Source organism: Enhydra lutris, unplaced genomic scaffold, assembly GCF_002288905.1.
Source record: "Enhydra lutris kenyoni isolate GAN:26980312 unplaced genomic scaffold, ASM228890v2 scaffoldscaffold14, whole genome shotgun sequence".
NCBI lineage: Eukaryota > Metazoa > Chordata > Mammalia > Carnivora > Mustelidae > Enhydra > Enhydra lutris.
Genome location: NW_019154098.1, coordinates 491677 through 514327, shown reverse-complemented (window position 1 = coordinate 514327; position 22651 = coordinate 491677). Strand labels below are relative to the sequence as shown.

General features: G+C 59.8%; 2 protein-coding genes across 6 annotated transcripts in view; one reads left to right on the top strand and one right to left on the bottom strand.

Moving 5' to 3' along the window:
• Window positions 1-1191: 1191 nt before the first annotated feature.
• LOC111146726 (aarF domain containing kinase 5) lies at window positions 1192-21004 on the top strand. Of its 5 annotated transcripts, XM_022502403.1 has the most exons (15): window positions 1194-1252; window positions 12558-12661; window positions 13575-13724; window positions 18429-18504; window positions 18649-18849; window positions 18943-19083; window positions 19169-19282; window positions 19392-19523; window positions 19591-19674; window positions 19780-19861; window positions 19935-20013; window positions 20098-20189; window positions 20258-20510; window positions 20612-20728; window positions 20813-21004. In XM_022502403.1, exons 1-15 carry the CDS (start codon window positions 1241-1243, stop codon window positions 20916-20918), a joined length of 1743 nt encoding a protein of 580 aa, XP_022358111.1. In that variant the 5' UTR covers window positions 1194-1240; the 3' UTR covers window positions 20919-21004. The 5 variants fall into 5 exon arrangements, with proteins under 5 accessions (XP_022358110.1, XP_022358109.1, XP_022358111.1 ...); XM_022502402.1 differs by having other exon boundaries at window positions 1192-1252; window positions 18649-19083; XM_022502401.1 differs by having other exon boundaries at window positions 1193-1252; window positions 12558-12664; window positions 18649-19083.
• A 71-nt stretch (window positions 21005-21075) lies between these two features.
• The window catches only part of LOC111146725 (cleavage and polyadenylation specific factor 1), a 13009-nt gene continuing 11433 nt past the window's right edge, over window positions 21076-22651 (bottom strand). Inside the window, exons 31-38 of the mRNA XM_022502400.1 lie at window positions 22456-22608; window positions 22206-22382; window positions 22057-22123; window positions 21931-21978; window positions 21702-21857; window positions 21484-21613; window positions 21274-21412; window positions 21076-21192 (exon numbers count right to left, since the gene is read on the bottom strand). Of these exons, the coding sequence (XP_022358108.1) occupies window positions 21145-21192; window positions 21274-21412; window positions 21484-21613; window positions 21702-21857; window positions 21931-21978; window positions 22057-22123; window positions 22206-22382; window positions 22456-22608 (918 nt within the window). The 3' untranslated portion in view covers window positions 21076-21144. The remainder of the gene's footprint in view (window positions 21193-21273; window positions 21413-21483; window positions 21614-21701; window positions 21858-21930; window positions 21979-22056; window positions 22124-22205; window positions 22383-22455; window positions 22609-22651) is intronic.

The window sequence follows — 22651 nt, the reverse complement described above, 5'->3', positions numbered from 1 at the left end:
AGCAGAAGAGGCCTGGGGTGGCATAGTTCACGGCGGGAGACACTGGCTTCACCTGGGCCCCGGGATAAAGGACAATGAGCAGGGACCATTGGGCTGCGCTTGCGGGAGCAGGAGTCCCCTGGCGAGGGAGGAGCCTCGTGGGAGGCTGGGGGGGAGCGGAGAAGAGCCGCGCAGAGGGCCCAGCCTCAGGGGAGAGGGTTCTGGAGCAGCCCCATGCGGGCGCGGGCCCCGACCAGCGCGGAGCCGGGGACCCGAGGCCCCGCGCAGCCGCCGCAGGACGGCCGGGCCGCAGGAGCGCCGGGTGCAGCCCCGCGTCCTGGACCGCTAGGAGCGCGGCCGCGGAAGGGAGGAGCCAGCCGGGGCGGGGGGCGCTCGCGGGAGGGAGGCGGAGCGGGCAGGGGTGCGGGAGAGGGGGAGAAGCTGCCGCGAGCGGTGCCTCTCCCCACCCCGGCCCCCCCGGCAGGGTGAGAGAAGCAGGGACCGGAAGCCTGGGCGCGGGCTGCGAGAGCCTTTGAGAGGAGGGGCGGGTCCTGCCCTGCCTCGGGCCGGCCGGCCGGTGCAGAGGGACAAGCCTTCCGGTGGGTCTCGCCCGCCCCGTGCGCGCCTCTCGCGGCGACGCTGCGGACCGTCCGCCCTCCAGATCGCCCGGCACACAGCAGGCGCCACAAGTGTCCCCGGCTCGGTCCAAGGAACAAGGAGCTCCTACCTCATTTTGCCGCGGGGAACGCGAGCCGCGAAGCGAGATGCACCCTGGCCGGCGGCAGGAGTGTTGGGCCGCTCCCCGCTGCCCGGCCCGGGCTCCAGCTCTCAGAGCAGTGTCCCCCCCCACCGCGCCTCCGTGCGAGCCCCTTCCCTCCGCCCGTGCTGTGAGCTCCCGGGGAACCAGCGAGCTGACCCCCGCGAGCCTCGGCTTCCATCCGGTGGGAGCAGACGCCCACCCCAGAGCGGCCGTGAATCCGGGGATCGCCTGCGGGAGTGGACGCAGGGCGCGCGGTCCCAGCCCTAAAGCTAGGCTGCGGCCGCCGCCAGGGGGCGCTGTTCCGCCGCGGACGCCGGCAGGATGGGCGAAGCCTCCGGGCCCCGCCCGCTGCCGGCGGGGCGGGGCGGGGCGGGGCGGGGCGGGGCGGGACGCGCGTGCGCACTGCGCCTCCGCCCCGCAGGGGCTGCTGGGCCGAGCGACGAGAGCGTGTGGCGAGCGGGAGCCGGAGCGGCCGGGGTACCGGCGGCGGCGGCCTGGAAGATGAGGCGGCCGGTGAGTTCCCCGCCCGGCTCGCCCCGGCGCCCCCCGGCGCCCGCTCCCCCAAGCTCCATCAGACTCCGTCCGGAACCCCAGGGCCACCCCCGAGCCGCCCCGTCCGGGGCCGCGTCAGGGACCCCAGGGCTGCTGGGGGCGGGCGTCCTTCCCGGCGGTCGGAGCCCGCGTTCTTCACGGTAGAAAGCCCGGGACCGCGCTGGGACCGGTGGATTCCACCGGCGGGACGCCCCGAAGGGAGCGCGCCCCGGGGGCCGCGACCGGAACCTGCCCCGTCGTGTGCCCTCGGGGACGCCCTGCTGACCCCCGTTCCGGCGCGCACGACCGCCTTGGACCCCTGGCTGCTTTGTGCTGTGCGGCCGCCGCGGGCCGGGATCCCGCTCCCGCCTCCCCGCGCCGGCCTGCAGCCCCCCTCGCGTCGTGCGGCGCCGACCCCTGCCGCGCGGCTTTGAGCGGAGCCGGGGGCTGCGGGCCGCGGGGGCGGCTGTCTCTGCCCTCGCAGGCCTTCCCGGACTTTTCTGCTCCGCCCTGGGCCGCCTTCCCAGCCCTCGAAAGTGCAGCTCCTCTTCCCGTTCTGTTTCTCGGTCGGGCCTCGCGTGTTGTATCTGCAGTTAGGAGGCCGCTTTTCAAGCCTGGTGTCCTTGGGGCGCTGGGGGGCTCAGTGGGTTAAGCGCCTGCCTTCGGCTCAGATCGTGATCTCGGGGTTCTGGGATCGAGCCCCGCGTCGGGCTCCCTGCTCAGCGGAGCCTGCTGCCCCCCGCCTGCTTGTGATCTCTGTCCGTCTGTCAAATTTTTAAAAAATTAAATAAACAAAGCTGGTGGCCACACACTCAGCTCTCACCCGCTCTGGGCCCAGGAATCCGTCCTTTTCCTCACAGGGTTTTCGGCTGAAGAGACAGAGGGTTCATCAGCATTTTCAACTTAGAGTTTCTGCGGGGCTTGTAATTTTCTAGGAAGCCTAGCCTTGTAGATTTTAGATATTAACAGTTTTTTTTTCATTTAGATTTAGTGGACATAGAGCATGCTGTTAGTCAGTGATTCATCAGTCTTATACAACGTTCAGTGCTCACTCCATCCCCCAGCAACCCCGTCCCCCCCCGCAGCAACCCTCAGTTTGTTCCCTAGACTTAAGAGTCCCTCGGTGTGTCTCCCTCCCGATCCCATCTTGTTTCATTTTTTCCTTCTCTGCCCCCCCACAACCCCCCACCCTGGCTCTCAAATTCCTCATATCAGGGAGATCATATGATAGTTGTCTTTCTCTGACTGACTTATTTCGCTCAGCATAATACCCTCTAATTCCATCCACGTCGTCGCAAATGGCAAGATTTCATTTCTTTTGATGGCTGCATAGTATTCCGTTGTGTATATATACCACATCTTCTTTATCCATTCGTCTGTTGATGGACATCTAGGTTCTTTCCATAGTTTGGCTATCATGGACATTGCTGCTATAAACATTCGGGTGCACGTGCCCCTTCGGATCACTACGTTTGTATCTTTAGGGTAAATACCCAGCAGTGCAATTGCTGGGTCATAGGGTAGTTCTATTTTCAACATTTTGAGGAACCTCCATGCTGTTTTGCAGAGTGGCTGCACCAGCTTGCATTCCCACCAACAGTGTAGGAGGGTTCCCCTTTCTCCACATCCTCGCCAGCATCTGTCATTTCCTGACTTGCTAATTTTAGCCATTCTGACTGGTGTGAGGTGGTATCTCATTGTGGTTTTGATTTGTATTTCCCTGATGCCGAGTGATGTGGAGCACTTTTTCATGTGTCTGTTGGCCATCTGGATGTCTTCTGTGCAGAAATGTCTGTTCGTGTCTTCTGCCCATTTCTTGATGGGGTTATTTGTTCTTTGGGTGTTTTGATAAGGTTTTTATAAATTTTGAACATTAGCCCATTATGTCGTTTGCAAATATCTTCTCCCATTCTGTCGTTGTCTTTTGGTTTTGTTGACTGTTTCCTTTGCTGTGCAAAAGCTTTTGATCTTGATGAAGTCCCAATAGTTCATTTTTGCCCTTGCTTCCCTTGCCTTTGGAGATGTTCCTAGGAAGAAGTTGCTGTGGCTGAGGTCGACAAGGTCGCTGCCTGTGTTCTCCTCAAGGATTTTGTTGGATTCTTGTCTGACATTGAGGTCTTTCATCCATTTTGAGTCTATTTTTGTGTGTGGTGTAAGGAAATGGCTCAGTTTCATTCTTCTGCATGTGGCCGTCCAATTTTCCCAATACCTTTTGTTGAAGGGACTGTCTTCCTTCCATTGAATGTTCTTTCCTGCTTTGTGGAAGCCTAGTTGACCATAGAGTTGGGTCATTTCTGGGCTCTCTGTTCTGTTCCATTGATTGATATGTCTGTTTTTGTGCCAGTGCCATACTGTCTTGATGATGACAGCTTTGAAATGGAGCTTGAAGTCTGGAATTGTGATGCCGCTAGCTTTGTTTTTGTTTTTGTTTTTTGTTTTCAACATTCCTCTGGCTATTTGGGGTCTTTTCTGGTTCCAGACAAATATTAGGACTATTTGTTCCAGCTCTGTGAAAAATGTTGCTGGTATTTGGTAGGGATTGCATGGAATGTGTAGATTGCTCTAGGTAGCATAGACATTATCACAGTATTTGTTCTTCCAGTCCATGAGCATGGAACGTTTTTTCCATTTCCTTGTGTCTTCCTCAATTTCTTTCATGACTATTCTATAGTGTTTTGGTTTTTTTAAAAGATTTTATTTATTTATTTGACAGACAGAGATCACAAATAGGCAGAGAGGCAGGCAGAGAGAGAGGGGGAAGCAGGCTCTCCGGTGAGCAGAGAGCCCGATGCGGGGCTCGATCCCAGGACCCTGGGACCATGACCTGAGCCTAAGGCAGAGGCTTTAACCCACTGCGCCACCCCAGCGCCCCTCTATATTTTTCTGAATACAGACCCTCTGCCTCTTCGGTTAGGTGCATCCCTAGCTGTCTTACCGTTTTTGGTGTAATTGTGAATGGGATCGACTCCTTAATTTCTCTTCCGTCTGGCTCATTGCTAGTGTGTACAGTACAGGTGATTGCTGTGCGTTGATTTTATATATCCTGCAACGCTGCTAAATTCTTGTGTGCGTTCTAGCAGTTTTGGGGTGGAGTCTTTTGGGTTTTCCACGTAAGTACAGATGCATTTCTGTTAATTTTTGTGACTTGCAATGAGCAGCTGCGTCCCACAACGGTGAGGCAGAGTTCGTGTGAGAACCAGGCAGACAGGCCCCAGATTGGCCTGTAGCACAGCACTGGACAGCTTACAAAGTGTCTGCACATAGTCGATCACTTAACCCTCCCAACTACCCTAAGGAGCAGGCTGCAAGTTTTAGCTTCCACTGAAGAGCTGCTCCCGTCTGGTATGTGGAGCCGGGCCCAGTACGCTTCTGAGTCCTGACTGGTACCCAGACGGTCATAGAGCCTTGGAAGAGAAAAGGGCTGGGTATTCGTAGTCTCCTGGGCCACCTCTCCTGGGCCCGGATTCCCGGGCTCATTTCCTACCTATGGGAACATTTCTGTGCCTTGGATTCCTCTGCTGCTGGAGTGCAGAGGGCGGCTGACCCTGCCAGGAGGCAGCCTTGGTTCTTGTCACCTCTGTAGTTCTGGTTCGGGCCTCGGCGCGAGGCGTAGCATGTGCTGCTTAGAGCTGTGGGCTGGGTTGTCCACAGTGACTTTTCATTCCCTAATGTGCTCTGTGCAACCGACAGGGTGGAGGTTACGCCCTAGCTCAGCCTGTTGGTGACCTTTGTGATATCTGTTTGACTCTCACTACTCAGAGCCTTTTTTTTTTCCTACTTTATAGGTTGCTAGCTGGGTCCCAGGTGGCAAATGCTTTTTTTCTTTTTTTTTTTTTTTTTTTTTTTAATTTTTATGTATTTATTTGACAGAAATCACAAGTGGGCAGAGAGACAGGCAGAGAGAGAGGAAGGGAAGCAGGCTCCCGGCCAAGCAGAGAGCCCGATGCGGGGCTCGATCCCAGGACTCTGGGATCACGACCCGAGCCGAAGGCAGAGGCTTAACCCACTGAGCCACCCAGGCGCCCAGCAGCACTCTGTTTCTACAGGCAAGCTGTGCACACACTCGTGTGTTCCCCACGAGAGGCTGGGGTACAGAAGGCCCATTTCATCTCGTCCAGACTGGAAGGCTTTGAGGTGGTGGGTGCAGAGACAAGTGTAAGCTAGGGCTGTCCCAAGCCAGGCAGGGCATGTGGTCGTCCTAGTGAGAAGGCACTGGTGCGTGGGGGAGCAGCCTGGGGACCCACAGCTCTCTCTTGGCCTGTTTGCTGGTGCGCTCTGGTACTTAAGCTCTGGGTGTGATTTCAGTTCCATGCTGGAAATTGCCCTGGACTGGTTTCTGGAAGATCTGACTATAGATTCTGTCCCATATTTATAGACACGTGACTTCTTTGGGCTTTGGGGATGTCTCTTGGATGATGGGGCTAGTTTGAGGAACACTGGCCATCCCAGACTGGAAGGAGCCAGGTACTTAAATGGGCCTATGGACCCTGGTGGGGGCTCAGGAGTTGTCAGTATGAGGCCTTGTCCTTGGAGTGTGTGCAGAGCCGGGCTGCTGCAAGGGCTGCTGGCCTGTCTCACACACTGTGGCCTTCTTGTTGCTCACCAGGCATCCAAGCTTGGGCCACGTGGGGTTCTGGTTCATCCTATCACCATTTATCTGAATTCAGCCAACCTTCCTGGGCTTCCTGCTTTATGTAACAAGCACTGCACGAGATCCTGGAAGCACAGAGATGATGGAGAGGTGGGCCCTGCAGTCTGGTGGACACGCGCACAGCTTGCAGAGGTGGGGGGGGGATGAGAGTCGGGCCTGGGGAATTCGAGTTCTGGTGAAGGCCCTTCCAGGCAGGACGGCAGCCTGGGGAATAGGGCTGGGCCTGGTGCTGCGTGGACTGTCCAGGTTCAACCAGAGGGACCTTTGTTACGGGAGTGTGAGTGAGAGTCACTCGGCGCTGGGAAGTGCCTTGGGGGATGGTGAGATGCGGCTGAGAAGGCAGGAACTGGCACTGGGGGCTGTGGCCGTTTACCTTTCTGGCCTTGTGCCTTAGGGTGAAATGACTGCGAGCGGCTCCTCTGTGAAAGAACACGAGGACAGCCCCTCCTGCTCGGCCCTCATGGGCACCTGGAGGGTCTGGGGGTCTTGCGGCGCTGGGTTTAGCCTGTGGTCTTGGGGCAGCCGTGCCTGGGCTCCGGTGCGTTTCGTTCCCTGCTGGCCTCGCTGCTCAGAATCGGGAGCCTTTCGCTGCTGGCCTCGCTGCTCAGAATCGGGAGCCTTTCGCTCCCCCTCCGGTTTGTCGGCTAGAACAGCACGTGGATCTTTCCTGTCCCTACCTCGTGAAGCCTCACGTCTCAGAATAATCGTTGTCGGTCAACTTTGGCCATTTTCCTTCTTTGTCGGGGGTGGTGAGCTTCTGCAGGAATCCGTGAACGCACCGGAGCTGCGCGGCCAACCCCTCCTCCTTCACTCTCTCCTGCCCGTCTGCCGCTGGTACGTGAAGCACTTCTTCACGTTCCTTACGTGACTCTCTCGGAGGTGTACACTATGTGTCGGACATAGTCTCTTCTCTTCTGGACTAAATGCTTGTTTTCCTTCTGAAAAAGCAATGGGAAGCTGATGATCTTTTAACATAAATAGTTCAGTTTAATCTAGTACGTGTGTGCATGTGTGTGTTAGGTGGGGCGGGCTTCTGGGGGCGGGGCCGTTGGCAGGAGAGGAAGGGCCTGGGGACCAGCAGGAGGCTTGGCGCAGTGAGCAGGGGGGCTGTGGAGAGTAGCTGCTCCTTTTTTTTTTTTTTTTAATATATATTTTATTTATTTATTTGACAGAGGGAGAGAGATCACAAGCAGGCAGAGAGGCAGGCAGAGAGAGAGGAGGAAGCAGGTGTCCTGCTGAGCAGAGAGCCCGATGGGGGCTTGATCCCAGGACCCTGAGATCATGACCCGAGCCGAAGGCAGAGGCTTAACCCACTGAGCCACCAGGCGCCCCGAGTAGCTGCTCCTTGACCCATACCTTACTAGTACAGTGGTCCAAGCTTTATAGACAGTGGAAGGGAGGTATGGAGAGGGAAGTAGCCTGCCCTCGCTGGACAGCTAGTGCTGCGGGAACCTGCATTCCAATTCCAGGCTCAGAAGTCTGCATTCCTAGTCTGCCCCTTCTCAGCCTTGGCTCTCCCTGAGTCTCTAGGCCAGGGTCATCCTGGGCACTGTCTGCTCTTGGGCAGTGTCCCTGGTCTCCACCCACTCAATGCCAAGGGGACCCCTTTACCCAGGTTGTGACAACCAAGAGTGTCTCCAGACAGTGCCTGGTGTCCTGAGCACATGGTCGCCCTTGGCGAGTGGCCCCGCCCTGCCCTAGCTGCCTCATCTTCATAAGGCCACCTTCCTAGGATGTGGAGAAAAGGAGCTCTCTTACACCACTGGCAGGAATGCAAGCCGCTGTAGCCCTTCGGGAGGAGTATGGCGGTTCCTTAAGAAGTTAAACCTCGGGGTGCTTGCGTGGCTCCATCATTAGGTGTCTGCCTTTGGCTCAGGTCATGGTCCTGGGGTCCTGGGATTGAGCCCTGTGTCAGGCTCCCTGCTCAGTGGGCTGCCTGCTTCTCCGTCCCCAGCTCCTTGTGCTTGTGATCTCTCTCCCTATCTCTCTCTATCAAATAAATAAATAAAATCTTCAAAAAAAAAAAAAAAAGCAGTTAAAAATAGAGCCACCCTATGACCCAGCATTTGCACTACTAGCTGCTTACCCCCAAAATACAAAACCACTCATTCAGAGGGCTACATGCCCCCTTTGTTTATAGCAGCATTATCAACAGTAGCCAGATTGTGGAAGTGGCCCAGGTGCCCTTGAGTGGTGACTGGATGAAGAGGACGTGGTGTGTGTGCAGTGGAATGTTCTTCAGCCACAGAAAGGAATGGGGTCTTGCTATTTGCAGCAGCACGGATGGAGCTGGAGAATAGTGCCAGTGAGCAAAGTCAGTCAGAGAAGGGCAAATGCCGCATGTGGCTCATCAGTCTCCCAGGTGGGATCTGAGAGACAAATGAGCAAAGGGAAAAACAAAAGAGAGAGACAAAGCAGGAACCAGACTCTTCAGTCTAGAGAATGGAGGTCACCGGAGGGGAGGAGGGTGGCGGGATGGGAAACAGGGCTGGGGGTCAAAGAGGGCGATGGGCACCAGGTAGTGGTAGAAGTGTTGAGTCGCTGTGTCACACAGTCACATAACATGCACGTTGACTGTGCTGGAGGAAAATAAAAACTTAAAATAGGGCCGCCTGGGTGGCTCGGTTGGTTGACGATCTGACTTGATTTTGGCTCAGGTCATGATCTCAGGGTGGTGAGATCAAGCCCCATGTCAGGCTCTGCACTGGGCATGGATCCTGCTTAAGATTCTCTCCCTCTCCCTCTGCCCCTTCCATGCCCTCCCTCTCTCTCCCCCACTTAAAAAAAAAAACAAAAAAGCAACTTACAAATATCTGACAATAATATAAAAGTGAGGAAGGTTAAAAATAGAACCCACGTGGTACTAAAGTATTTGAAGCTGGGGAAGGCGGTAAAAGCAATGGCCTGTATTAGACTTTGTCAGGTTACGGAGTCATAGCATAGCTCAGTCGTTTACTTTTACAGAGCGATACAAGGCTTCCTATGTGATTGCAACACTGTGTAAGTCTATAAAGGAAACAATGGGGCAATAAAACAGCGCCGCCTTCCGACTGGGACTTGGCATAGCCTAGCAGATGCCTGTTGACTTGGATCGTAAGAACATTTATTTATTTATTTTTTTTTTTTTTAAGATTTTGTTTATTTATTTGAAAGAGATCACAAGCAGGCACAGAGGCAGGCAGAGAGAGAGGAGGAAGCAGGCTCCCTGTTGAGCAGAGAGCCCGATGTGGGGTTCGATCCCCGGACGCTGAGATCATGACCTGAGCCGAAGGCAGAGGCTTTAACCACTGAGCCACCCGGGCGCCCCTCGTAAGAACATTTAAATACAGGGACGGGCGCCTGGGTGTCTCAGTGGTTAAAGCCTCTGCCTTCAGCTCAGGTCATGATCTCAGCGTCCGGGGATCGAGCCCCACATCGGGCTCTCTGCTCAACAGGGAGCCTGCTTCCCCCTCTGTCTCTGCCTGCCTCTCTGCCTGCTTGTGATCTCTATCTCTGTTACATAAAGAAATAAAAAATCTTTAAAAAAAAAAAATTCAGGGCCAAGCTTACAGAATGGTCGCATGTAGCTAACTGTGCAGATGCCGCCTGTGACCGCACGCTGTGAGTGTCTTGCTATAGTTGTTCCTATTTCTATTTGAAACCACATATTTTGGGGGTACCTGGGAGGCTGAGTGGTTAGGCATCTGCCTTCTGCTCAAATCATGATCCCAGGGTCCCAGAATCGAGACCCCCATCGGGCTCCCTGTTCAGCAGGAAGCCTGCTTCTCCCTCTCCCACTCCCCCTGCTTATGTTCCCTCTCTCGCTGTCTCTCTCTGTCAAATAAAGTCTTAAAATATGTGTGTGTGTGTGTGTGTGTGTGTGTGTGTGTGTATAGTTGTCATTGGACCATTTGAATGTAAGTTGCAGACGTTTTGACTCAACCTCTAAACGTTTCAACGTGCATCCCCTAACAAGGTCATTCTCACACAGCTTCCTCTCGCCTGGGGTGTGAGCAGGAACTCCCCACGCTTGCCGCATGCTGACTAGAGTGTTGTCCCCAGACTGTGTTCATAGGACCCTTCCTGCTGCCTGAGGTGTGTCTGGGCTCTTGTCTATCTAGCCTCCCAGGTGACAGCTTTTTTCCTGTGATTGTGTTTTAACTTATTGTTATAAAAAATTGCAAACATTGGGGCACCTGGGTGGCTCAGTGGTTGTCTGATTCCTTTTTTTTGAGAGAGTGAGTGAGCACGAGCAGGGGGAGAGGCAGAGGGAGAGGGAGAAGGAGGCTCTCCACTGAGCAGGGAGCCCATTGTGGGACTCGATCCCAGGACCCTGAGATCATAGTGAGCATTCAATTCTTGATTTTGGCTCAGGTCATGATCTCAGGGTCCTGGGATCGAGTCCCCGTTACGCTCCTCACTCAGCGGGAAGCCTGCTTGTCTCTCCCTCTGCTTGCTCTCTCTCTCTCTCTCTCTCTCTCTCTCTCAAATAAATCTTTTTAAAAATTTGCAAGTATTTATGGAAGCAGAGAATTGATAAGTGGCTGTGCCCAGCACCAGTGTTCCCAACTCACAGATCCTGATGACTTTCTGGAGAGGCCAGGCTGTTGAGAGGGTCCTTGAGCCCTGGATCCACTCGGCAGACGTGCTCAGGGTCACGGACAGTGAGGGCTGAGCTCCCGTTCTTAGTGGGCTTGCCGTCCTCTTCAGAAGAGCAGAAGCACAGCACAGCTCTCAGGCCGGAGGGCCAGGCGGCCGGGGTGGGACGGCATCCCAGCGCTCCCCGGCTCTCCGGCACCAGCCTGGGGCCATCTTGCCAGGTCCCCACGCTTGCCCCGAATCCGCTCAACTCCACCCAGCCTCACCCTCCTCCTGGACTGACCTCCCAGCACAGTGCCCGCTCCCTGTAGGAAGACCCCGGGGCCCCTGGGGTGCTCTGCCTGCTCCAGCTCACTTGGCCGCCCCCCTTCGTGGGCACACCCCCGCCCACCACCTGTGAGCCCCCACCACAGGTCCCAGCCGCATAGGCCTCTCCTCCCCAGAAATGCCCTGCGCTCTCCTGGCTTTGGGCCTCCACCGAGTCCACCTTCTCTGTGTCGAAGACCCTCTCTGGTGTCCTGTGGGAGTCCCACGTGCAGCCGGATGGCAGGGTCCTCCCTCCTTGGCGCCCCGAGCCGTCCCTGTGTCTCGTTGGCCTTGTCCGCGTCCGCAGCCCCTGGCTGGATGCGGGACATCTCCGGCAGGGATTGTGGGAGGGGAACGTGCGGTGGAAGAGCGGGCTCGGGAGGAGTATGGGGGACGGGACTGCGGGCCCTGAGAAGAGCAGGCAGGGGACGGAGCCTGGACAGAGGCCTCTGAGGGGAGGGCGTGGGCACACGAGGCCTTCCCTCTGGCGCGCGTGCTTGTGGTCACAGGCCCTCGAGATCCCAGCCCAGAGCCCGTACTGCAGGCCGTCGCGAATGTTCTGAGTGGCCGTCACCGGGTGTCTGTGGTCACAGACGCCCATCCTCTGGGCTTCTGCTGCGGAGCCTGCACAGAGCCGTGTGCCCGTGGCCTAGCAGGGCGCAGGCCAGAGGGCAGCGGGGGGGCGCCGCGCCGGCCGCTCTCTCTCGCACAGAAGCCTACGGCTCTGCCTGTGCTGCCTTTCTCGCCTCTGGGGTTTCCTTGAGGATCTGCGCTCACTGTGTGTGGCCTCGCCAAGCAGAGGTTTTCTCTCAGCCTGTGTTCTCCTCTTGGGACAATAGGTCGTGGACCTTTTCCTTTGACTTTTGTGTTGTTTTGCAGTCCTTGAAATTGCCTTCAGGGCTGTGTGCTTTGGCCAGAAAATGGTCGGAAAGCCGGTCCTTTATTTGGTTCAGGGTTCACGGTAATAATGTTAACATCTGTGCCATGGGTCATCATACACAACCTTTTTTTCTCTATAAAGGGAATTGCTGTTGGCAATTTGTGGTTAAAGACCTCATAAGACCCCACAATTCAAATAAGATTGGGAGACCAGGGTTGTCTGAAAGTGTAGGAGGGCCGTGATGCTTCTGTGGTCGCTGAAACAGACCGGCACTCTGAGCGGTCCCCGTGGTCCTTGTGGCTGGCTGTGGCACGTCTTCCACTTGGCCTTCCCTGCCCTCTGCCGTGTCTCTGCCGCTGGGGTCCTAGCAGGTGTTTCCAGAGCAACCGCCCGCACGGGGTCCTTTTACTGCTTCTGCCCCCACCCCACCCCTGACATCTTTCTGATTGTGTAATTAAACATTACACATCTTTGGAAATTCAGAATGACTTCCTGAGGCTACTGGTCAGTGGGCTGAGAAGCAGAAGGATAGTCAGCAAGAGGTCCCAGGACCACCAGGAGAGGGTCCGAGGCAGGAACAGAAGGGATGCATGGAGGTGGGGTGTTTCTAGTGACCTGTTGTGGTGCCTGGAGGCAGAGGCTCCTGGTGCGGACAGTGTAGCCTTGCCGCTCTCGTGTCGTGCTTGGATCTTGGCCTTGCTCCCCAGAGATGGGATTGTCCTTGCGTTCCTGAAGCGAACGTGTGGGCCTGGCCCTGAGCACAGACCCTGCAAGTGCTGACCGACACTGGTGACGTACTGGGGCCCTGGGAGGTGCTGCTTGCCTCGCAGCTCGGGGCCGGGGTGACCCTGTGCCGTTTGCTCCCTTTGCAGTCACAGCTCTGCCGCTTCCACTCTGCCCTGCTGCAGAGCAGCCGGGACCCCCGCCTGGCCCCTGCTGCTCTTCCCAGGAGAAACCTCCGGGTCCTGCCTGCAAGGTGGTGAGTTCCCCGCAGCCCTGGGTGCCCTCTGCGGCCCGTGCCCCTTGCCAGGCAGGGATGGAAGACCTCCCCTGTGGGGCCCCAGGCCGGACTTCTCTGTGCCTCCGCCGGCACGACAGATGTGTCTGCTCCTCCGTGTGGTGGCCTGGAGTCACCAGCCTCTGCCCCCACCGGGGACTGGCGCTCCTGGGCCGGGACTCTGCTGGCGGCAGCGTGAGCACACGGCGGCTAGAGCTGTGTGCTCTGGGAAGACAGTCGCTGGCTCAGAGCGTGCAGAAGGCCTGGCCGCTGTGGCTAGAGCCAAAACAAGCCGTAGAAGTAGCGAGAACTGGAGGCAGGAGGGTTCCAGGCCTGAGGCCAGTGGGCAGGACAGCGTGGGAGTGAGGCAGGAGGCGTCAGGAGGCCAGACTCGGGCCTGGCGGGCTGCAGTGAGTTACCTGAGCCCACACTCGCTGGTGACCTCGGCACAGACGTGTGACTCAATGCCGGGCTCCTGTCGGGCTCTCCCCTTCATCCCCGTCACCCACGCATCTTGCCCAGCTCTGCCGTCCTGGCACTTGGCAGTTCATATGGGCATCCTCAGGGCAACGGTGGCTCGCACAGCGCAGGCCTGTCCGGTGGGGCTCTCAGCTCTGCCTGTGAGCTGCTTTCCTGCTCACGGGCCCTTGGAGCCTGGCGTCCAGGGAGTCTGCGGGGCTTGGGCTAGGTGATTGGGAACACGCTGGTGAGCACAGGGGCCTCTGGACCCAGTGTCGCCTGCAGAGGCTTCCGGTACAGCTGCAGCTCCCCAGGGTGAGCCGGACCCCAGCCGGGAGGGCCCCGCGGGCCATGGGGAGCAGAGGCCGGCAGAGCCCTGGCCTGGAGGCCGGACAGGAAGTAACCCGCACCACACGCCTCTGTCTCCCTCCAGGTCCCTCAGACCCCAGCCCCTGTGGAGGAAGGTGCTCTCTGCCACGGTGCTGGGGGTCCCCCTGCTCCTTGGGGCCCACTACCTCACAGCAGAGCCTCAGGAGAAGAGAAGGATGAGGCTCGTAGTGGACGGCGTAGGGCGCTTCGGCAGGTAGGAGGGGTGGGGGCATGGGACGTCTTTCTCCCCCAGCCAGCCCTGTCCTGAGATGTGTGGAGCCTGAGCTGGGGCTAGGAGGGGCTGCAGGGTTTTGCTGGAATCTTCCAAGCCACCTTCCAGACCCTCCAGTGCTGCCGCAAGGACGTGGTGCTGACGAGCCGTGTACCCGGGACGCGGCCTCTTCCAGACCCTGCAGATCAGCCTTGGAGGGCAGAGAGCTGGTCCGGCTTCTGCCAGCTGGTGGGCAGACGGGCAGCTGCCTCCTCCTCCTCTTCCCCTTCCTCCTCTTTTTCTCACCTCCACTCCCCCAAGGACAGTGGGCACCCAGAGCGCTCGGGGGCTCGGGCGGGAGGGCTGCCAACCCTCCTCCACTCCCCGTGGACTGGACTAGAGACGGACAGTGTCTGGTCATTAATATCAAGGGTGCCTTAAACTGAAGGCCCTTCTCAGACTCCCTCATCTACCAGTGCTAGATTCCTGGGGTGGGGCTGATCTTCCTGTCGGAGCCCCTCGGACAGACGTTTGTGCTGTTGGCCAGACCAGGGAATCCCTACCGCCAGGAAGTCCTGACAGCCAGTTCCTGGCTTTGAGTGAAAACTCAGTCTAAGCCACACCCGCCGCTGGGCTGGGCTAGGCTTCACGTACTGCTGCCCCGGGAGGCGGCTCGCATGCGACCTTGCTCGAGGCGGCTGTGGGGTTGGGGCCTACGGCTCTGAGCACCTGCAGCCTCTCGACCCTGGTCCATCTCTCAAGGGAATGCTTAGGCCTTACTAAGGCCTTCGGGCACTTAGCCAGAAACTTCGCTGAGATTTGTGCTAATGGAGACCGTGATCGGGTGAAGGCTTGAACACTTCCTGCCATGGGGACAAAACAGGCTCTCCATTTTTTTTTTTTTTAAAGATTTATTTATTTATTTACTTGACAGAGATCACAAGTAGGCAGAGAGGCAGGCAGAGAGTGAGGGAGAAGCAGGCTCCCCGCCGAGCATAGAGCCTGATGTGGGGCTCGATCCCAGGACCCTGAGACCATGACCTGAGCCAGAGGCAGAGGCTTTAACCCAGGCACCACCCAGAGCCACCCAGGTGCCCCAAGAAAATGTATTTTCACAGCTTGCTTTCAGAGGCTGGGCTGGGATTGGAGGGAGGGAGCTGGAACTATTCTTTTCTCAACATGTTCTTGTCAGCTGTAAGCCCCAGCCGTTGCCAGGACAGGCACAGGGCGACCACAGGGCCTTCTCAGTCCGCGGCATCGAACATGGGGGAGGCCGGAGTGCAGGTGGGAGCAGTTCAGGGCTGGCTCCCCGCCCGGGGGTTGGGCGCACGTTCTGCAGGAGAGCGGAGATTAGAACATGTCCCGTGTGAGTGAAGGCTCAGAGATGAGCGGTGGGAAGTCCGTGTCAAGGCCTTGCTCTCCCACCCTTGCCCCTTATTCAGTCGTAGCTTTTCAGAAACCTGTGGTCTTTTTTTTTTTGGACAGTTTTAAATGTCCGGAAAAGTTGTAGAATTAGACAAAAGAACTTTTTTCTTCCTGAAATGCCTACAGAGGAGTTGTCAATGTGCGCCATTGCCCCGTAAGCTGGGGTCTTTCCTAAACAAGGACGTTTTCCATGAGCACCGTCAGGACACTGGTATGCTATGAGCCTCCAACTTCCTAAGCTCATCTGCCTGTCACCAGGATCGCATACCAGGCCCACCTCCAATTTCCTGCGGTCTAGAATAGTGTCTCCTTGGTTCTTATGGCTAAACCTGGGGTCAGGCATGGCCCCCCAGACCCCCATGTGGGCCCAGGGCTGTCAGTTTCGATGGCTCCCTGGGCCGAATCACAGGACTCAGGAAAGTGCCGTACTCTGGATTGAGCTGTTCTCCCAGCAAACAAGAGACAAACCAGAAAGAGCCCAAGGAAGAGCTGCACAGGGAGAGCCCCAGATTCAGAGTTTCCATATCCTCAGAGACCTGCCCTGTTGCTGACAGGCCGCCGTGCACCCGGGTGGTTCTGGGACCTTTGTGTGCACGGTTTCCACGGGAGCCTCCTTCCGGGCAAGACTGAATCGTGGGCCTCCGACTGAACTGTGTCCAGTCCCCGTCCCTGCCCCCAGCTGGGCTGATCTCTCGCGGTCTGAGCGCATCGTCAGTGTGCACTGTCCCTGCCCGTCACCAAACCAGACCGTCCTGGCACTCAGGAGCTGGGGCACAGGCCGGGCCCTTCTGGCTGAAGTTAATTATTCACCACACAGGGACCTTGACGCCTTGGGAGGCTCATAGGCCAGTGATGCTGGACAACGGGGGTCAGCAAACTGTGGCCAGAGTTGGCTGCTGCCACGGGATGCGTAAGCGTCCTTGGGCTCGTGGTCTTGTCCGCTCTGCGTGTCGCGGGCAGCTGCCAGCTCTCACTGCAGCAGCGGAGGGCAGGCCTAGGGCTCAGCAAAATCCTTGCCGTCCCACTTTGTCAGGAAGCACGTTGGTGACCCCTTCTGGAGGGGCCCCTCCGTCTGGGTCTGAGCGAGGCGCACAGGCGGGTTCAGTTGGTGCTGTTTGCCGTGGTTCTGCCCCCGGGCGGCGGTCCATCCGGGCCGCTCTTCTCGGAGCGACGTTCGAGGTGGTCCCTGCGCCCCACTGCCCACTGGCCCAGTGCCTCCCAGGGCTTCCGAGTGAGTTCATTCCCACCCCGGCCCCCACGTCCTGGCTTTGCTCGCTCAGTGGCTCCACAGCTGCTACCTGCCATCCTGCTGGTAGGAAACACTCTTCTCCCCACTTACTTGTATCCGTCCGCACTCGGGGGTCTCTTACGGATTGTGTGGGCCGCTGCTCTCCGTCAGCGTCCGCTGTTTTCTTGTTGCTGACTGTTCTGGGTTAGCCTTTGTGACCCTTTCTTAATTTCCAAGTTTGTTTTCTTTGACTGACAGATCACAAGCCAGCAGAGAGAGGGGGAAGCAGGCTCCCCCTGAGCAGGGAGCCCGATGTGGGCTCGATCCCAGGACCCTGAGATCATGACCTGAGCCGAAGGCAGAGGCTTCACCCTCTGAGCCCCCCTGGCGCCCCTGCGGGGAGTTTTGTCTCTGGCATCTTACTATAAAACATCTCGAACCGTGGAGCTGGAGACGCTACACCGAGCCTAGACTTTGGCGTTACGTCTTCGGACTGTCGTTCTAACTCCCGCCCCGGGTCCGTGTGCAGTGTCTCCACTTCTGGGGCATTCTGTCCCTCCACGCACTCAGACACTCTGTCTTGTTCTTCCCCAGGCCTGGACTCGGCCATTCTCCAGGGAGCCTGGTTCCTTGGGATGACGAGGGGTCTTAAGGACTGTGGGTGGGTGGCGGTGTGCTCGCTGCTTCCAGGCTGCTCCCAGGCTCTTCTGCAGACGAGAGCGAGGAGCTGTTCAGACACGGGGCTGTGCGCACACGCTTCCACGTGTGTGTCTGCGGCTGTGCACACACCTCGCATTCACACAGTATTTCCCAGTACAGAGATCATTCTCATCCACTCCCTTTCCAGAACTCCTCTCTCCAGCTGGGAGGACCTTGGCTTCCCTTGGTAGCATGTTTGGCCAGTCACTGAGTGTAGCAACTACCCTGCCCCTTTTGCAGACCTTGCATTGCCTTTTGGACTGAATCACTCAAGAAGGAGGGACGCCCCCCCTCCCCCGCTTTGTATCTCTAGGGAGCTCAGAGAATTCGTGTCCTTGCTCCCCTGCCAGCCACGCACTCCGTTCTTCACAGACCTGTTTGTTCCCTGGGTCCAGATGGGGGTGAGTGGGACAGAGCCTGTTTGGGGAGTGCGGCGTGGCAAGCACAAGGCACGGGCTGCCCTGTACACTGAGCGTGCTCAGTCACCACGACTGCGGGGTGGGCAGCCTCTACCCTAGCAGGGAGGCAGACCCGTCCAGAATCCAGCAGCCTTTTCCTTCAGCTGCGGCCCTCCTGTAGCGGAGGTGGTGGGACGCAGGAAGAGAAGAGGTTTGGCTTGACCAGTGTTTCTGGGTCTCCTCGGGGCTGCTTCCTTGAGAACAGGAGCCCGACACCCCTCTCATGAAGGTCTGAGGGTCTGCAGTCTGATGCTGGAGGCTGGACTCAGCCCTGGTTCCTTCCCTCTCCAGACCCAGGCGGCCTGTCTATAGCCCGGGCCGCAGGGAGTGAGTGCTCGCCCTTGCCAACGTAAGGAGGGGCCCCGGCCCCCAGGACTGCGGAGAGCAGTGGGAGCCCTGCCCTGGGATCCAGCTGCTGGGAGGCTGCTGTCCTTGGACATGTGCAGTGCAGGTGCATATGGGGGCTCTGCTGGGCCGGCAGTGCAGACCCGCCTGGAGCAACACCGCGTCTGCACAAGGGAGCTGGTGACCGCTGCACAGGTCCTAGGTGCTGTGAGAATGAGGAAGAAGCCCCGCCTGGTCGTGAGGGCCTGAACGTCCCCCCACCCCCCAGTTCCCACCCACTCCCGTCTGTCCCGGGTGCTCCTTGCTGCACGTTCAGGCACAGGAGTGGTGTGGACACAGGCTGCCTGTTGTGTAGACCAGGAGCTGAGACTGCCCGGCCGGCAGTGCTGAGTAAAGAAGCTGGACGGGAGCCTGTCCTCTCCCTCCCTGCCCCGCCTGGGAGCCCAGCAGCCCTGCCACCTGCTCAGTTTGGGGGCCAGTGGTCTGGGGCGGGGGTGGGATGGCTCCAAGGCCCTGTGCCTTGGGGGTGCTAAAGGCAGCCTCTGCCAACAGGTCTCTGAGGATAGGCCTGCAGATCTCCCTGGACTACTGGTGGTGTACAAACGTCGTCCTGCGAGGGGTGGAAGAGGTTTGTCCTTGCACCCCAGCTACAGTGGGCAAGGCCTCTCGCTGGGGGAAGAGGGGGGCCGTGACACGCTAGATGAAGGTGGGTGCTGGAGCACTGAGGCGGCGCCCGCCAGCCCCCATCCCTTCCCTCCATGCCTGTGGTCAGAACAGCCCGGGGTACTTGGAAGTGATGTCTGCCTGTCACCAGCGGGCGGCTGACGCCCTGGTCGCCGGGGCCATCAGCAACGGGGGCCTCTATGTGAAGCTGGGCCAGGGGCTGTGCTCCTTCAACCACCTGCTGCCCCCGGAGTACATCAGGACTCTGCGTGTGCTGGAGGACCGGGCCCTCACGCGTGGCTTCCAGGAGGTGATCCCTGCTCTTGGGTTGGGGGCTGGGCAGTCTGGCAGCCTCCCCTGCCGCTCCGCCGGCTGTTCTGCGAACCCCCCCGCCCCCTGCCAGGTGGACAAGCTGTTCCTCGAGGACTTCCAGGCACTGCCCCACAAGCTCTTCCGGGAGTTCGACTACCAGCCCGTCGCCGCCGCGAGCCTGGCCCAGGTGCACCGAGCCACGCTGCATGACGGCACGGAGGTGGCCGTGAAGGTACGCCGGGGCCTGTCCCGCGCTGCGGCAGGGTCTGGGGTGGTGCCGGCGGCCCCAGGTCCTCCCCGCAACCTCGCCTGCGCAGGTGCAGTACATCGACCTGCGGGACCGTTTCGAGGGGGATGTTCGCACGCTGGAGGTGCTGCTCCGGCTCGTCGAGCTCATGCATCCCAGCTTTGGCTTCAGCTGGGTCCTCCAGGTCAGCGCCGCCTAGAGGCTGGATCGCGGGGGGGCGGGGAGGCTGCACGCCCCATGCTGGGGTGGGCCGGTCCCCAAGCCGGACCCTTAGCTGCCCATGTGGCCCCCAGGACCTGAAGGGCACCCTGGCCCAGGAGCTGGACTTTGAGAACGAGGGCCGGAACGCCGAGCGCTGTGCACGGGAGCTGCGGCATTTCCACTACGTCGTGGTCCCCCGTGTGCACTGGGACGCGTGCAGCAAGGTGGGCTGGGCCCCTCCGGGGTGGGCACATGCAGCCCGGCCAAGCTCAGCCACCTGCTCTCTCCCAGCGCGTGCTGACGGCCGAGTTCTGTGACGGCTGCAAGGTCAACGATGTGGACGCCATCAAAGGCATGGGGCTGGCGGCGAAGGATGTGAGTGCCGTGGGCGAGGTGGGCGGGGGTGGGGGCGGGGAGGTCACAGATGGGGGGTGTGTGCTAAGTACCCAGTGGCGGTGGCCGGTCCCAACCTCCCCCCAGATCGCGGAGAAGCTCATCCAGGCTTTCGCGGAGCAGATATTTTACACCGGCTTCATCCACGCGGACCCCCACCCGGGCAATGGTAGGAAAGGGCCCGGGGCTGGGAGTTGGAGGGTGGGGGTCGGAGCCCACAAGCTGACAAGCTGCGTCCCTAGTTCTGGTGCGGAAAGGCCCCGACGGGAAGGCACAGCTGGTGCTGCTGGATCACGGGCTCTACCAGTTTCTGGACGAGAAGTAAGCCAGCCACGGAGCCGGAGGGAGATGGTTCGGGGGCTGGTGGGGGGGGCTGGGCCTGGCCTCACTGCTGGCTTCCCACAGGGACCGGGCGGCCCTGTGCCAGCTGTGGCGGGCCATCGTTCTCCGGGACGACGCGGCCATGAAGGCACACGCAGAGGCCCTTGGGGTGCGAGGTGAGGCCGGGCCCTGCGGGTGTGGAGCTCCGGGGGGCAACCTGTCCCGGCTCACCCCCCACCTGCAGACTACCTCCTCTTCTCCGAGGTGCTCATGCAGCGGCCCGTGCGCCTGGGCCAGCTGTGGCGCTCGCACCTGCTGAGCCGCGAGGAGGCGGCCTACATGCAGACTATGGCGCAGGAGCGCTTTGAGGCCGTCATGGGTGTGCTCAAGGCCCTGCCGCGGCCCATGCTGCTCGTGCTGCGCAACGTCAACACCGTGCGCGCCATCAACACCGCCCTGGGCACCCCCGTCGACCGCTACTTCCTCATGGCCAAGAGGTGGGTGCCGGCTGGCCAAGGCCCCGGGGTAGTGGTGGGGGCGTGGCAGGAGGCAGTGGCCAGAGTGGGACCAGGCTGGGCTGACTTGTGACTCTGGGCAGCGCGGTCAGGGGCTGGAGCCGCCTGGCAGGTGCAGCGTACCAGAGTGTCTACGGGGCTAGTGTCCTGCGCCACATCAAGGTCATCTGGGAGATGTTCAAGTTTGAAGTGGCCCTAAGGTGAGACAGGAGGGGCAGGTATCCAGGGTGGGTGGCCGAGACCTGCTCCCCACCCACCCCTGATCCCCCTGCCCTTCCTCGCAGGTTAGAGACCCTGTCGATGCAGCTCACCACCCTCCTTATTCGGCTCTTGGTCCAGCTGGGCCTCCTGCCCGAGACCCAGGGGCTCTCCCAGTACTTGGAGACCTAGGCAGTCCTGGGGCCAAGAGGCCCTCAGGGCGGGTCCAGCATCTGGCCCCACAGACCGAGACCTGGGGCGCTGAAGATGCTGTACCCTAGGTGAGCGGGGGGAAGCACGGGTCTCAGACCACAGCCCGGCCAGGAGACCCAACAATGACCACAAGCTCTACTCAAACCAAACATCTTTTTCCTTGTGTTTTGTACAAAAAGAGGTGGGGGCGGCGGCCTCTGGGAATCTAGAAGTGGGCGGTGACACGGTCGGTCTCCAGCAGGTCGTCCAGGATCTGCAGAGAGAGGGGCTGGTGGGCGGGGGAGCGCGGGGTGGGACGGCCGGGCCGGGCCGGGCAGGGCGGGCGGGGGCTCACGATGTCCGGGGTGGTGCCGATCTTCTTGGCCAGCTCGCCGCGCTCCATGGTGCTGAGGTACAAGTAGCGGTTCAGCAGCTCACCGTCCAGGACGTTGCGCACAGCGTTCTGCAGGGCGCGCCGGTCCGCGTGCAGCAGCCTGGGGGGACGCGCAGGCTATAGGGCGGGGGCGGGGGGGCGGGGGCCCGGTGGGCGGGGGCGCACACGCACCGGAAGGCCCGGGGGTTGAGGCCGGCGTGGTGGGGCAGCATGGTGGTCAGCGCGTTCTGCAGCATCAGCAGGCGTCGGTAGGTCTTCTCCTGCATGGGCAGCAGCAGCCCGATGCCGCCGTCCAGGGTGGCTGCGGGGGGCCCCGTGTGAGCCAGGCCGGCGTGGCACCACCCACACTCACCCCACCCCCCAGCCCGTCGCCCGCCGCCCGCACTCACCGAACCACGTGATGTGCTTGTTCTCCCACACCACCGACTTCTTGCTGGGCCCCTCCGCGGCCCCGCGGCACGGCGTCCTCCAGAAGGTGTTGACGTGGGCGCCCACGTGGAAGTCGGCGCGCCGCAGCAGCCGCAGGCCCCCGAAGCTCTCTTTGGCTGGGCCAGAGGGAGCTCCGCTCACTGCCCGCCCGGCAACAGCCCCGCAGGGGAGGGGGTGGGGCATACTCACCTTCCGGCAGGTACATGTACACCATGAGGTTGCGGTCTCGGTCGGACACTGGGGAGCAGAGCCCAGGGTCAGCCTGGCCACCCCCGAAGCCTGCGAGCCCCAGAGCCCCCGGGGCCCTGCGCTCACCCAGGAAGCCCAGCTGCGCGTTGTCCACCATGAAGTCCACACTGTACACCTCCAGCGGCTTGGCGTCCTGGGGACCGGGAGGGGGGAGGGTCATCAGGGCGGGCCGCGGCCGGCCCCCACCCGGCTGGGGTCCCAGGCTGCGCACGCACCCTGGACACGAGGCTCAGCGTCTTGCTCTCCTCCTGGTAGCGCAGGAGCGAGATGCTTTTCATGACATCCGCGGCCAGGATGAAGTTCTTGACGCTGATCATCTGGTGGATGTAGAGCTGCGTGTCGATGAAGGCCATGCCGGTCAGCTCGCTGGCCCGCAGGCTCCACAGGAAAATCTGGGGGGACAGGGGCCACAGGTGACGAGGACAGGCCGCAGGCTGGCCCCAGGGCGAGAGGGAGAGCGCAGACCTTCTGGCCAATGGCGGACACCAGGTGGCCGTTGCAGTGACACAGGGCGGTCACCGGCCCCTTCTGCTCCTTCTCATACAGGACTTTGAACTTGTTCTTAGTCAGGGGCTGGCCAGGCTCAGGCACCACCTCAATCACGTCCATGATCAGGATCTGCCGGGTGTGGGGGGAGGATGACGTGCAGGGAAGGGGCCAG